General features: G+C 46.5%; 1 protein-coding gene across 1 annotated transcript in view; it reads right to left on the reverse strand.

Moving 5' to 3' along the window:
• The window catches only part of LOC144148263 (uncharacterized), a 44,928-nt gene that overhangs the window by 5,932 nt on the left and 22,746 nt on the right, over positions 1-16,250 (reverse strand). Inside the window, exons 7-8 of the mRNA XM_077679825.1 lie at positions 12,434-12,611; positions 3,978-4,154 (exon numbers count right to left, since the gene is read on the reverse strand). Of these exons, the coding sequence (XP_077535951.1) occupies positions 3,978-4,154; positions 12,434-12,611 (355 nt within the window). The remainder of the gene's footprint in view (positions 1-3,977; positions 4,155-12,433; positions 12,612-16,250) is intronic.

The following is a 16,250-nucleotide window of genomic DNA, read 5'->3' on the forward strand; positions in this document are numbered from 1 at the left end:
AGGGTCGTGGGATCGAAACCGGGCGCCGCTAACTATTATTTTTTTTTTATAGTGTAGGGGGAGGGGTGTGGACGGACAACAACGCCGTATGGAGGGACAAGGCGAGTGATTGGGATGCAGTAGCATCTAAAACAATGTGGGGGGAGACGGCAATGAACCCAGCGGTGATGCAAGCGGAACCAAAAGAAACGAGGTGGCGTTAGATGAAAAGGCATGAAAGAAAGGAACGAAGCCACAACATGGGTTTGAAAGACACTGATAAGCAGAGATGAGGTGGCAAGAGCGGTAAAGGCCGGAAGGATAAAACTGTGGGGCAATGTGGAGGTTTAACACTTTCCTGGTTGATTAATTGATTGATTGAAGGGTTTTAACGCGCCGACGCAATGCAGGCGATGAGGCGCGCCACAGTGGAGGGCTCCGCATTGATTTTGACCACCTGGGGATCTTAGCGTGCGCCGAAATCTCGCACACACGGGCGCTTTTGCTTTTCGCCTCCATCGGAAAGCAGCCGCCGCGGCCGGGAATCGAACCCGTGACCTCGTGCTAAGTTATAACACTTTCCTGACCACGCCTATTCAAATTGATAGTATTTTATTGATGCTTAAGCTCTAATTGTGACGTTTTCTCATTCGTATTTGGCACTCAAAGGGTGTGCTCCGAGAGCTGTCGCCATCTACTGAGAACTGGATACACTTACATCCTCTTTGCTTTCGATTTTTTGCGCAGTGCTTAATTTTTTAAAGCACCACTCACTCTGACGACATGGCAATGGCACTGACATCGCACGCGACCGCACCACGGAAACGCCTCTTGGCTAGACTATTTGGACGAGCCTACACACAAATTTACGGATGGCGTTAGCAGCACTGACTTCGAGGACAACTTTTATTTATTAGATTTTAGTACAAAAAGTAAAAGTGCGTGAAAGAAGCCGCGAACCTGATACCTCTGTTCAACACAAGCGCAGGAAAATGCAAAGGTATTGAAACTGTAAATTGTGCTATGGACAAGAAAAAGCGCCGCAGAAAACTGTTTTCTGCAACACCTATGTGGCCAACTTATGTTTCATGAGTTCCGAGTTTTTTTTTTATTTTTGTACGTCAAGAAATTTCACTGTTACGCATTTCATATTTGCAGGAGTTTTGCACTGTTAGTTTGTGCATAAAATGTACTTCTCCAATTTCTTGTGTCTTTCTTCTGTGTGGAGCGCCACCGAAGTATTTGCTTATTTTTTCTTTGTCGCAATTTTTTTTGTACGGCTCTTTTTATTTTTTGTCCACACAACTACTCTTGTTTGAAACCATTACTATTGGAAAGAAAATTTACCATTTTACATCTAGATACCATACATTTACATGTTACATATTTTTTTGTTACTGGGAAAAAAGTTATTTGCTAGACTACCCAAAATCACCGCTTTTTCCGAGGGCAGGAAAGTATTAAACAACAACAGGGGAGACAGCATCGTGAAAGGAAGAAACTTGGATCGAGTCGCCTAGGAACGCGGGAGTTCGGTTATCGCCATAGCGTTCTGGTGAATGTGTTTTCACATTCGTCGGCTCAATGGGAGTTTCAAATTGGTGGTCCGCTGGGCACTTGGACTATGACTTCTCGCGCTTGGTGTGTAGGGCATTTGATGTTGCGTAGGGTCATCGAAATCAGTGGGGCAGCCGGAAATTTTTTTCGAGAGGTGTTGTACCCCGTAAATAATTTTTTTTTTAAAAAGACAACCTGTGCCCAAACAATATCTTACTTTCGTATTCTTATATTATTCTTATTTTTCCACTTAAATTTATAAATGAAGTCTGTAAAAAGCATGGGCCGAAAAAAGGCCGAAAGGAGGGCATGGGTTGTGCGCCACTTATAAAAATTTAAGGGGGTGTTCTGACACCAAACTCCCCCCCCCCCTCACCTACATTCCTGATCAATCCGCCTCCCACAGACACTCTGTGGTGTCTTCTCTGATTCGACAAAGCCATACCGTTTGCACAAGACCAGAAGACTCGGCGAACGACACTACGAGAGCTCATCAGGACCTCTCGTGCCGTGGCTACCCCGACGCCTTTGTTTCATCCGTGGAAAGAAGGGTGGCTTTGCAGACTACGCCCAGTGCCGTTAAAAAGCCATTCCTTACGTCCCTGGCACAAGGTAAGCTGTTCTGCGCAGCTACGATGCGCACGTGGCACGCATGCCAGCGAAGAAGCTGCGACACACACTTACCAGCATAAAGGATAAGCTTCCCAAAGAGAGATTTCCCGGAGTAATATATGGGGTCCCCTGTGCAAACTGGAACTCCGTGTGCGCAGGCGAAACAGGCTGCTTTCAAAAGCGCCTAAAACAGCACTGCTATGATGTGGAAATGAAAGAAGTGGCGTCGAATCCCCTCGCCGAACTTGAAGAGCTGACGAGCCGCAAGATAGACCGGAAAAAGGCATGCGTCATCACTACGGAGGAGAATTCGGCCGCAAGATGAAATTTAGAACCTCCAATAATTCAGGCAACGCCTAACACCCTGAATCGCAACTGCGACACCTTGCACCCAATGTATGCACGCTGCCTATGTCACATTTTAAAGCCTTAATTAGGGCCGTTTTTGTGTGCAATAAATTATTCTGAACGAGACTCGGGAGCCGAAACGTCTTTTAAGTTTTTCTTTTTCACTACTTGATCGGTGCCCTCTTTCTCGCTCAAACTCCTGATCGAAAGGTTAAGCTCCCCCCCGCCAGCACCCGCCTGCTTGCTTGCGTCGGTTCAGCGAGTGGTCCGGCCCATCTGCAGATCTTTGCGCATCAAACATCAACAAATGGGGGTTAAGAATAACAAAAGATTGAGACGATGCAGCGAAGCGGCGTAAAAGATGGGAAAAATGCCGGTTTATCCCTTCCAGGGTCTGTCGTATGAAGCGAACCATGTGCACCAAAGCGTCGTATCATCGGGGTTTTTAATGCATCATTTCTGTGGGAACTTTGACGGGACTGCAGCGATCCATCATAGGAAGCGGGTCATTATAAAACTGGGGGACGTATGATCGGGGTTCCAGTGTACAATGAAATTTCACAAGAAGTCGGCAGAGGGCATAAAAAGCTTCGTTTCTGTACCCTCTGCGCCAAACAATGTGATTGCAAAGGAGACTGACACAAACTGGCGCATGGAACTGCCACAGCACTTGCACGGAAATGGTTTCACTGCCCATTTGGGGGGCCTTGCAGGTAAAAACTAATCATCATCATCATCATCATCATCATCATCATCATCATCATCAGCCTATCTACGCCCACTGCAGGGCAAAGGCCTCTCCCATTATTCTCCAATTACCTCGGTCCTGTGCCAACTGTGACCAATTTATCCCCGCAAACTTCTTGATCTCATCTGCCCATCTAACTTTCTGCCTACAACTAAACTAAAAACTAACCACACTCATAATGGTGATAACTCGGGGACACATGTGGTTTGTCGCTGAAGGTGCATATTTTGTCTTTGTGTTAAAACAGGCATTTTAGAATTTGTTTGAACATTTAGATTCAATGTTAGGAAAGCTTCTGCAAACAAACTGCACCACAGGTGCGGTTAGACATGGTGTCAGTGAACTGTGCACAAGTCAAGATCTGCAGTAAAACAAACGCGTCATTCCATCCGCGCGGAGCAGAAGTTACGACCGTTTCAACATTAGGCTCGAAGAAAGGAAAAACTGGCCGTCCACTTTTCCGGCGCGAACATCGAATGGTTTTAACTTCAGGGAACTCTGTGTGGTGATACTGAAAGTCGGCGAATTGACAGCCCTCCTGGCAGTTACAATTAATTTCAGTGTAGTTTTTTCAAGATACTGCCTGCTTGAGATTGAGGTACAGAACATATACGCTAGTTACGCAATGTTTTAGTTGTATTATATGCGGTCGGAACCCAGCCATGCGCAGCTTCGCTGCAAAAATTCTGCCGTAACGTGAGAATTCTTTCCCCCCCCCCCCTTTGAGACTCACCCATGGTAGAGGTGAAGCGGCCCTGGGTGCCACCCAGCCTCCCCGACGTTGCCTCGGTGAGCGATCGCCGCAGCATGATGGTGCCCCCTCCTCCCGCATTGTTGCCACCCGCCAGGCCAACTCCTCGTGAGGGGGGGAGGACTTGCCGCCGAACCACGGGTCTCGTTGGACTGGGGGCTGCGTTGCCCAAGACAGCACCGTTTAGTCATGGGGAAGAGGTCGTTTAGATCGCACAGCAAGAAAGAGACAGACATAGATTTGTTCACTTTGATGAAGCAAATTGTCCTCAGCAAAGAGACACGAACTTGCTCGCCCAAACGAAAACAATTTTTATAGCGCTACACTACACTACCTCGGGCCATCTTCGCGGGGTGACCAGTTTTGCCCTTGAGCGTTAGAGGTCAAACCACACCCCCCTTCCGCAAGTGCACGGCACCGAGCAGCGACCCAATAACAGGGAGAGATAGGACGTGCGTGGGACCCATGTCGCCACTTGACGAAGGAAAGCGAGGAGGCCGCCACCGCAGCAATAAGCGCACGCCACAAAGGAAGGCCACAAGGCTACGTGCGCTACAGAGCCATGTGTGATGGAGGAATACCAACATCCAGCTGTGGTCGCTCGTACAGCGGCGAGGCTTTTAAGGGAATACATGGGTCCTTGATCATAAACTTATGCTGATAAAAATTGGAGGACATATGTAGTTTCTCATTCGGATTGTAGATATGAAATTTGTTTTTGTGCAAGACGAGTGCATTCAAATTCATTCGGGCTTTGATGTTTGATTTTGTGACAGCCTTTGTAAAAAAAACTGCCGGAGTGAGGCAGCTGAACAAGGTACCAGTGAAGTGCGCACCAATCAAGGAGTGCAATAAGACTAACAGTATCATTCCATCTGGTCTGTAGGAGAAATTAAGCGGCCATTTTCAAATTAAAAATCTGAATGAATTTGAATGTAGTTGCTTTGCACAAAAACAAATTTCATATCTACAATCAGAATGAGAAACTACACGTCCTCCAATTTTTATTCCCATAACTGCAAAAAATAAACATTTTTGGTTTTAAGACAGTGTGCCCCCTTAAACAATGCCATGAGGCAAAAAAAGATGATTCATAGACAGTGTATTAATTGCAAACATGTCTGTATATCATTGCGAAACCACACCTCGACAATGGGCCTGGTTAGGGCAGTGATGCTTCCGCTATCAACTATGGTTAACCAAAGCTAAACCAAAGCAATTTTTTGTCGACCGCGCCACCGAACCCTTGGTGGTCTTCCTTTATTTCCCTTACTGTTGTTGTGTAATAGTACTGGTTGCATGACACCATGAGAGGTGGCGCTGTGACCTGTTAGCCTGTGATGTTGTGTATATACTGCATTTCTTCGAATATAAGGTGAAGTTTCTTTCTCCAAATCCGTAGTCTGAAAGTCACAGCCCGCCTTATATTTGAAGCTCAGTACATATATATATATGGCGATTTTTTTTTACTCTCAAAAGTGCACCCTCACCTTGTAATCGTGACCGCCTTATAATCGAATAAATACGGTATGTGCACTGTGCAATAAATGATGTAGTCGGGCGTCGGTAGCCCACGATGGTGTCAATGTGTCTGAGTTTGTTTCTATCGTGATATTGGCCCTCTGCGCACGCACCACGACTGTCTCTTGGCAACCATTCCGGTGAAAATTGGTCCACCAGTTGCCTTCCGTCCACATTATGTGCCACACCCGAGCCCTACTTCCGTCACTTAGTTCAAACTGCAAAGCCTTTTACCCAAGCCTGCTCCCTCATACCAAAGACACATTTCTGGCCTTTCTTTTACCCTGACCTTCACTCTTGTTATTAAAACGGCAATTCCCTTTCATCTGCTGGCTCGTCAGGTGCACGCTGTTTCTTTAGCAGAAATGTTGCGTACACTCTGAGGAGCAGGTCTCCAACATTCAACACCTATCCACTTCAAAGGGTGCCAAATCGGTGCTAACGCAGAAGCCAGCACTCAAACTTAGATGCGGACAATTTTTTTTTTTTTATTCTTCAAGTATACCGAATGCTGCACAGCTTTTCAGTTCATCTTTAACCACGGTCAGCTATTTACACTTCACCTTAGGAAAAAAAAAAAAAAAAAACATGAAGCCCCTTTGTTAAGAGAAAGATGTTTAAAACGTGCAGCCTTATCCCATCATGCAACCTGCGTGAAATGTCAGAGTCCAGAACCCACACTGCTTCGACCGTGTTGGAATGGCGCAATGGAATAGACGTCGGGGGTCACCGCGTTGATTGTGACCACGGGAAGCATTTTTTTTTTTATTTTACGAAGAAAGCTTCTTGGCTTTTCCACAGTGTGTTCTCGCATAGAAAAAGCTTCACCGAAAGCTTCACCTGCGAGAAATTCCCTCTAACCCAACTTTCCTCTGCTCAAAACAGAACTAATAGCAAAGGAATCCGTTGGCAAGTTAGGCTCATGGACATTTTTCCATTGAATCCCACCTCGGCCAATGTTACTATGTCAGAGAATTTTTTGTCATATCATTGCATTTTGTGTAAAAGAGTTAGCCCTGCATTTTTTTTTTCTTAGAAGGGTGGGTGGGTTCTCTTCTCCCCAATTACACGATCAACACGTGGTTGGTATTGCCGCGACTTCTGTAGTTGATGTATGTTCCCACGAGGGATTTTCCAGCATTCAACTGGTAGCTCGTTACTAATGACGTATTTCCAGGAACAAGCCATTCTTGACAACCTGCATCAGTACTGCTTCCCCCGTTAGTTTTAACTTCTAACTGCAATGCAGTACTTCATAACGCAGAAACCATGAAGGGATTTCCCATCCCAGCTACTGCCCCTGCACCATAGCTAACAAAAATGAATCAACAACAAAGCCCCTTCATTGTTCATGGCTTAAAGGCCAACTGCACTCAAAATTTCGACTTCTTGAAAACCCTATTTCCGTATAGTCTGCTTAAAAAGAAAGCAACATGCAAAATACAACAGCTGAAATACGCACGTGGACGCTGCAAGCGGCCAGCAAAAATCGGCGATTTTGAAACCGAAACCGAGGAGAGCGCGGCCATTGCAGTGACGTTGCAGCCGTCCAGCGAGCGGCCGGACGGTCACCAGTTCGGGAGAATGTCTGCGCGCAAGCTCTACGCGCGCACGGGGCAGCAGAGCTTGACCGGTTCTCCCGCTGCGTGGCTGGCCAGAGGAAAAAGCCACCGTCGGCTGGAACGTCACAGGCGCGTCATGGCTGTTTACGCGATCCGCCGGCAGGTGCAGAGTGGTCTGCGGCGGGGCCTTTTTAAACGCTTCTGACTGATTAACGAGGCGTTTCACGGGGCTACCACTTGTGTCTTAGCTTATTTGGGGGTACTTACTACGCATTAAAAACAAATTTGGCCGAGGTGAAATTTGAGTGCAGTTGGCCTTTAAGGGGGGACACTGCTCTTAAAACTATTTCTTTTAATTTTTAAGTAAGCTCCTGTGAAATTTGTCAGCCTTGCTGTTTTTCCCCCACTGATTTCAAATATGGCATTATTTTTTCAGTTGGTCAATTAGTTCACGAGATAATTGGAGGTAATTAACCATTTTTGGAGGAACAATAGACAAAACTGTGCTGGTCATAAGACTAATCTTTACATTTTCGAACACTATAAGCCGTGGGGAGTGCAATAAGACAATCAGTTTTTTGATGCATCGCTAGGAACTAATTTCACAGAAAGAAACTTTTTCACAAGAAAACTTTCAGTGAAAATTTCCGTGTTAGAAAAGTGCATTAATTAGGTACAACGTGGCTCACAATTTTTCACACGTACGAAAAAGTAAAATGCTGCTTCTTTCCCGTACCTGCTTAGCTTAAAAGAGCTATTTCCATGGTATAGGTAAGTGTAACCCCGTTATGCTTTTTCCAATTCTGTGCATGAGACTGCACAGTACTCTTCTTTTGTATTGTGTGTGTCGTTCCAAAGAACGCAGATACACGTTGCTCCTACAGTTACGTTGGTACGCATATCGGCGTTTCCTAGTCAGCACAGCCAAGCGACGCATGGCGCCATCTATGGGCATGTTTGAAGCTATGTCCACGTGCGTCTGGCCCTCAATTTATTCGCTCAGGACCGCTTGGTCCTGTAGTGCATTAGTTCCGCTCCTGCGAAGCAAACATCATAACCCGGGTTGCTTTTTTTTATTTTCAAGGGTTTGTCATATCTGAATGTTAACATTTGTTATCACACATATAATCCATTTATGACATCTGTATGCAATATAAATGGGATTTCAGGTATTTTCGTTGCCTTTTGGCCAGTTTCAGCTACTGCTTCTGGTACGTTTTTGCGGGTCTTCCCCTTTTAGGTTGCTTTCGGCTATATGTGCTCATTATTTTTCTACACCGTAGTTTTCAACCATTGAAGGTCCGTTTTGGCTGTCATTTATTTCAGTTCGGGTGGTTTTGTATGGTTTAGGTACGTTTATGCTCTGATATAAATCCCATAACCAAGCTCAGGTGACGGCTGGCTGTACTGACTAGGAAACGCATATACGCCGTTGGAAACGTCTCGGGTAACCGAGGTCTCTTGCATTTGACATTTCTAGCGTGGCAAACAGGAAAGCCAACCAAACTGTATCGTGCAAAGTTTCGTAGCGAAGTGTCCCTTTAAAGCTTCTACTGTACCAGCCGCAGTGGCTCATTGGCTAAGGTGTTGGGCTGCTGAGCCCAAGGACGTTGTGAGTTCGATCGCAGTCGTGGTGGCCACTTTTCTGATGGAGGCGAAAGGCGAAAATGCCCGCGTGTTCGAGATTTCGGCACACGTTAAAGATCCCCTGCAGGTGGTCAAGATTAATCCGGAGCCCTCCACTACGGCGCACCTCACAGTCGAGGTGTAGCTTCGGCACGTTGAAATAATCTGAATATGTTCTTCCCACAAAATGTGCCACGTTTGACAGCTCTCAAAAGCACTGACGCGCAGGAAAACACCAAGAAGGGCCTTTCAAATTTCGGACAGACCTGAGCCTGGATATAGATGCAGCACTGAACTCAAAGGGGACTAGAAGATAGTTTGATCCATTTGTAATACTGATTCTCTGACATCAGTTGGGGCAGTTTCTTGAAATTGTGGCGACATTTAGGTCATAGCCGAGTAAAGATATGCTGAAACAAAATGAGCGTTTAATTGTTGTTAGTGTCAACGCGACATCAATAGCTGTTTGTTGTTCAAGAGGTGACGAGACGACGCTAATGCCAAACAACAAAATTTCTTCGTGTTTCTTTTTTTTCTCTTTTCTTTCTTAATGTTGCTCCATTATCAATACAGTAGAATCTCGATGATACGAATCTCGCGGGACCGCGAAAAATATTCGTATCATCCGAAATTCGTATGAACCAACACAGACCAAAAAATTGAGCGCTGAAAAAAGTTTTCGTTTATTTCTTTTCTTACTTTCGCGTGAACAAATCCGTGATTTTTTCTGCTTTTTTTAAACCCCCACGTCACAAAGCAGTCCTTTCTGGAGCGCGTAACGCTTCGCCTAGATTCGCGCTTGTCTCCTCACTCCCGGTGTCCAAGCTCGCTACACGCCGCAACAGTCAAGCGTGAACCGCGTGGTGCGTTTTTGCACGCGATTCGCAGGCCTCGGCTTTGCGCGCGCTGTATTTTCACGGCCGCATTGACGATTTCGCGCCCGCGGTATCGCCTACCTCGGTCAGAAAAAGACGCTGACGACTTGCGAAACGCTCGAGACAACCCGCGGTGGCTCCGCCCGAGATGTTTAGGCTTAGCACTCCGGCAGATATTTTATAGGCGCTTTCACTACCGGCGCAGATGGTGTTTTATAGTACCGTTTTCGCCAACGTTATCAGCTCCTTTACTGCACAAGAAACTTCGTGTCTGCCTTGAGCGGCATTTTAAAGAGCGGCTAGAAGCAGTCGCTCAAGCGGCCGTGCCACTTCGCGGCCGAAGCCGCCGCCATGTTGCTGCCGCCGGCAGCGGCGCGCGCAGCGTGCGAGAGGTTTCGCGGCGCGCATGGGGCGTGCGGGGCGCGTTTTCGCGAGCGGAAAACAACAGCCCGACCGTTTCCGGAGAAAAAAAGTGACAAATGGAGAGAGAGAGAGCCGTCACTTGCTTGTTCGGCAGTCGGGCGCCTCGCTGGCTCGTTCGTATCATCCGCCGGGCCGCGCAGGTCCGTTCGTAACAGCCGAAATTTTTCCCATTGCAAACAATGCAATTTTGCCGGGACTTTTCAGAAATTCGTATCATCCCGAAATTCGTATCACCCAGAATCGTATCATCGAGATTCTACTGTACTAGCATGCGTCAAAATGACGTCTTACAGTACAGGTGACTGCTCTCAAAACTGCCCTTAACTGGCTACTTGTTATAACCAATTTTGCACCGAATTGAACCCGTACAAGCGCTACAGTATGACACAAGCCAAGCGAAAAATAGAAGTGTTTCACAAGCTTCAACATAACGAGGCAAAAGACGGGGCTCAAAAAAGTATGCTCGGGCACTCCCAATTAACGCTAGGAGGCCGAGCCATATCCCTAGCTAATCACAAAATTGTGCGTGCGATCTCCAAACTTCAATGACTGCAGTTATCACATCAAAGTTGGGCACTACCGGGCTGGCCAAGAAAAAAAAAGCACAAAGTGTAGTGTTCACCAAACGACCCGGGGCAGCCACAACTACAGCAGAACCCCAATAATGCAACTTTCAAGGCACTGCGCGAAAGTGTCGTATGATCGAGGTACAGGTAAATAAATGCCAGCCTAGTAAATGGTCTCATGCAACAGGTGGGTTAAGACCATATTTTGACTACTACATTTAGTGGATTCTCGCGTAACCTGCGAACTCCCAAGATCCCAAAATATACATTGTCACGTGGATATTTGTCAAGACCCGCCGCGGTGGCTCAGTGGCTAAGGCGTTGCGCTGCTGAGCACGAGGTCACGGATTCGATTCCCGGCCGCGGCGGCCGCTTTTCTGATGGAGGCGAAAAGCAAAAACGCCCGTGTGTACGAGATTTCGGCGCACGTTAAAGATCCCCAGGTGGTCAAAATTAATCCGGAGCCCTCCACTACGGCGCGCCTCATCGCCTGCGTTGCGTCGGCGCGTTAAACCCTGCAATCAATCAAATCAATATTTGTCAAGCCGTGATCCCCTGCTTGCGTTCTGTGCGTGATCACCATGCAGTGGACGATCCCCCGTGAGTGATACGTTCCGTGCTCCTTGGCCAGCCAGTTGTTCGAAGATGACAATACAAATGTGTGGGTCCAGACTGATTCAGCCATCTTCACTGGGACTCGCCTTCAGCATACCCTTGCTGCCTGTACTCTTCGGTGCAGTGCTGCGCCTAATAAATAGGTACATCGCCATCCTGATGTCTACCCGTCCGCCTACTAAGATGCAACAATATGTATAAAAAAAAAAAAAACACCTATTTTGTGTCCTGTTACCTCCTGTCCTGAAGCGGACCATGTTAGAAGGAGGGTGGTTTGTGTACGTTGCACGGTGTAAGGTGAAGCGAGTGGCAATCAAGAACTTCACGCGCAATAACGCCACAACCTCAGGGAAAAAAAAAAAAAAAAAGAACTTGCTTACGAGGATAACACTCTTGGAACGCAGACAACGCTGCTGGTTTGTGCGAGGAGTCCACTCAGGGGACTACACACGCACAGCCCCTGCCACACCCAAGCATATTCATGTTACCTCTTTACTTAACTCCCCGCCACTCGTCAGACAACTCGTGCAAAAGTTGCGCCATGCATTGAAAAGTCCCATAAACACGCAGACAACATAGATCGCGTAGATCTGAGACAACAGATGGACTGCATGTTTCTTCATCCGTGCCACCTCGTCATGTCTCAGCAGCCCAGCTGTGCTGAGTCGGATGCAACACAGGCAGCTTTACAAGTCTCGCTGTCTTTGTGTTAGCCATCAGCTGCTGCTTTGTGTGACAGCGGGTGCATCGTGTTGAAGAATGTAATGCTAGAAAGTTTTCCATACACCTGGACGTCCTAATTAACTGCTGCGTATTTTGTTAACTAGTTGAGTGTTAATTTGTCTGCATTCAGTGAAACTTCTTCATTAAATAAGGTATCCCCGAATAAAGTGTTTGCAGGCCCTGCAGAGCATTGTAGTGCATTACTAGCATAACGTTTCCACCCAACGAGCATAAAAAAAAAAAAAAGGGCAGCAAGTTAGGATCAGACATAAAGAAAACGTGGCAATGAATGGGTTAGTACAGTAAACTCGTTAATAGAAAAAAAAAAAAAAAGAAACGCGAGGGGGAAACACAAACCAGGTAAGAAACCAGGTAAGGTACTAACTGGTAAGAAATGTACTACGGAGAATTTTTAGTGTTAGCAATTGACAGCGTACAAACTAGGAAATCGTATGAACTTAGAACGCATCAACGGGGTTATACTGTATATGCGAGAGGGAGAGAAAGAGAGAGAAGTCCCTCCTTACAGCTGTTGAGCCGGATGACTCGGCTTGGCTTGGGTGCGGCCGCCAAGACAGCCTGGTACGGGGACGGCAGCCGCTTGGTGGCCAGCACTGTCCTCGGCGGTGCCTCCACTTCATCTTCCTCGTCCGCAGTGCTGGGGCCCAGTCGCTGGAACACCGTGTTCACGGCCGCCACTCCCCCCTGCACCAAGTGGGGACGTCACGTGCTTCCTGAGAAGTGAGGCCACCATTTCACGGACAGATGTGGCTCGCGTGGCCATTTATTGCCCCCTCTTCTCTACGGGGGGGGGCAAAGAATAACAAGTAAAACTATTATGGGCCAAACTTAGTCAAATTTGGAGAATTTATGTAGCTAACTAACCTAATAATGAAACTTAAATCAGTTTAAACATACCTTCTATACCTTTCGAGTTACCACACTAATTACCTTCACAAAGTCTCCCCACGATTAATTACCTAATTAGGCAAGAACTCAGCAAGATTTTTACATCAGCGTGACCCGGAAGGTCTATTCTGTGCAAGGAAGCTGCTCGATTATTGCTCTATTTGCTTGAGGTATCCATAAAGAAAGACAGAAGTTTCACTTTCTTTTTGACATGTAACTATTTCCATTTCGAAAGGAAGGTGAAACTGTTTTTGTTCTTTCTTTATGCCTCAAGCATATACCTAATGCAACAATCCAAATAGCTTCCTTGCATGGAATATACATTTTTGATCACACAGATGTAAAAATCTTGTCGACTTGTAGCTTAAATACTAGTTCATTATGCTGAATGCAAATTTCAGCTAATTAGTCTTCTAACTTAAAAAGTATAGAAGGTAGCCTTCAACCGATTTCAGTTTTGTTGTTGGAATGCCTAGTTACAAAAATGCTCCTAATCTGATTCAATTCGGTCTGTATATATAAAAAGTCGTTTTACTTGCCACGTGCCATTTTAATTTTTAAAGGAGTACTGAAATGAAATTTTCGTGTTACGTTTTTTTTCGCTGCTATGGGTGCCTATTAGCCCCCTAATCACAGAATGGCACATTAGACGGTCAGTCGCAACGCAAACAATCCTTTACGTTGTTTATTCGTGTCAGTTTCGGTTCCAACAAAACGAACGCCGAGCGGCCACCATGACAGGAGGTAGCACCTGACATCACCATTCTTGTCGCCCCACTGCGCAAGGTCTGAAGACCGACCAAGGTCTTCACCATCCCTGTGCCCCTGGGCAGCATGACGTCAGTCCCAAAACCGTGACGTGATACAGACGGCGTAGCAGCATGCGCCAACTGCAGCCGACACATCGGCCACGTCCTGGGAGCCCCGATGTTGGCAGTTTGGGGCGAGGAGCGGATGATGTCATGTCGGCCCGCTGTGGGCTATCTCGTGCGGATGAAGATTAAAATGGATTTAAAATGTGTTACCCCGAACGGTTAGTGTTCAAGCTTGCTGGGAGATATCTCCTGACCAAAAGGAAGCATTCTACATAGTTATCTAAGCTTTGAAATTTCATGTCGCTACTCCTTTAAAGGCGGCAGCCTTACATGCCCCACCAAACGCAAAAAGGACCATCGGTGTCAAGACGACTGGTACCAAAATCGCCGCCACAATAAAGAGGACATACAATGGGTTCGTGTAGGATTTGAGCAGGGGTCGTCAGAGCAGAAGTGCGTTGTTCTAACCACAGCGCTAACCCAGCGCCCTGGCAAAATAAAACAAGACTGATCTACCGCCTGAGAGGTGCGCGTGCGGCATGTCCTTAGAATGGGTGCATGCACAGCAGAGCATTCCCGGTGGGGAAGCCCTACCGTGAAATGCGGCCAGTGCGCCCGTTGGAGTAGTTCGCACCAAAAGACAAAGAAAAAAAAAAATAAAGAGACGCGAGCATGATGCAGAAGTAAGAAGTCTGATAATGGCTGCCTTTCCCCTTCAAAATCGAGTAAGCACGCTTCAGAGCTCGACCCCAGGAACCTTTTTCTCCTCCTCTGCAACGGTGCGAAGTTGCTGGTGACTTCTTACCCCTCTCTTCACGCCACCACTGCTAGGAGAGAATGAGTTGTTAGTGCCGGTGGTTTTGTTGGTCATTCTAGATGGTCCGGTGTACACAAACAGAAACTTTCTGTAATTTGAAAAAAAAAACTAGCTTTTAGTAACTGATGGAACTCTACTCTAGCCATGAGAGACTTCTCTTAAATTAGAAAAAAAAAACCTAAACCAGGGAGTATGGAGAAACATTCAAATTCCAAGCTGCACGACGACATCAGTGACACAACAGAGGGAGCACAGAAAATAGTTTTCGGTGCGTTAAGTGCACATTAGCATCCGAACGATGCAATGAAACAGTTCAATCAACTAGAATTAGACAAAAGCATCACCATAATTTCTCAGTCATGTTTCTTCACGGTGGCTTAGATCAGCAGCAATGAATCGGACGAACAAGATTCTTTGAAGTCATACAGAAATCACCATGGGAGTTGCCTGTTTCCTCTAATGTCTGCATTTTTTGTTTGAAATTTGGTGCAAAGTTTGTTTCATCATTACGAGAAAAAAAAGCAGCTTTTTAATGAACCAGTTCGTATTTTGCCTCCACGGCCCCTTCAAAGCTCAAACACTACACCTGGCCTGTCATGCTTAGCCCACACTTGTTTAAAAGTCACCGCTAAACCATGCCAAAACAAATCGAACCCACAGACCTATCGGGAAGTTGAACAGGCCGGTCACAATTCATTTTTAGCTGGGCCATTTAAAAACAAAAACAAATGAGCACACGAAACTCCAGGGCCACTACACTGCAGAGATAAACCTCGAAAGCAAGGTTCCCTCTCAAATCGGCACTGCATTAAACTTCAACCAATTCACGAATAACCGGCTGTGCACAGTGCCCAAACGCATTTTGCGGACAGAGAGAAGGCAGCGTTCACGACCCCCACAACCGGTTTGAATTTGGTGTGACATCTTTTATGCAGTGCAATGCACCTGCAGCATCAACAAGAATATCACTGACGCCCCGCTTGCCACAGAATGGAACACTTGAACATGCTATTTTCACACATCATCCCCCACCGAAGAACATTTCCTATGTGGGAATGTGGCAGGTAGAAACCACTTTTTTATTTGTGGCGCAAGCCTAATAAAGTTAAAGGCCAACTGCAACGAAAATTTACCTGCCCTAAATTCTGCTTCAATGTGTGGTATGCACCTCTAAAGTTCCTTATGACCTCATTTTAAACTCCACAAACGCGCAGTTTTTTTATTAAAACCGTTCGAAAACACGCCACTCCAGCCGACGCAGCACCTAGCGGAGTGTCGCCGCAACTTGCCGCGCCGCCACTGCGGCGGACTTCCGGATGTGACGTGCCAGTCAGGATTCCCGTGCGGCCGTCGCCTCTCCTCAGTAGCACTTTTACGTGCGGCCTCACGTGAGTGAGCAGCGTAATTCGTGCCTCTTGCATGAATAATTGCTTCACGCGTTTCTGTAACATGAGAAGCTGAAGAAACTCTGGGTTGCCGATACAGTCGAACCCCGCTACAACGAACGCCGCTTCAACGAAATTTCCGCTTCAACGAAATATTTCCAATTCCCCGTCAGCTAGCCATAGAAGTCAATGCAACGAAGTCCTCGCCACAACGAACCATTTGTCAGGCTTGCTTTCGCTTCAATGAAATTTTCGATGATTTGGGCTGGGTTTGAACAATTATTTTACAATAAAATAAGCATGGCGCCAGCTATCTGTAACTTTTTATACATTCAGGACGCTTAGTTTCACCGAAAATGCGCGTTGCGACCACACCGCCACCCAAAACAAAACAAAAAATAACTCATAGGCGCACGCC

Source organism: Haemaphysalis longicornis, unplaced genomic scaffold (genome assembly GCF_048455015.1).
Source record: "Haemaphysalis longicornis isolate Haplotype H1 unplaced genomic scaffold, Haemaphysalis longicornis Haplotype H1 scaffold_8, whole genome shotgun sequence".
In the NCBI taxonomy this organism is placed as follows: Eukaryota; Metazoa; Arthropoda; class Arachnida; order Ixodida; family Ixodidae; genus Haemaphysalis; species Haemaphysalis longicornis.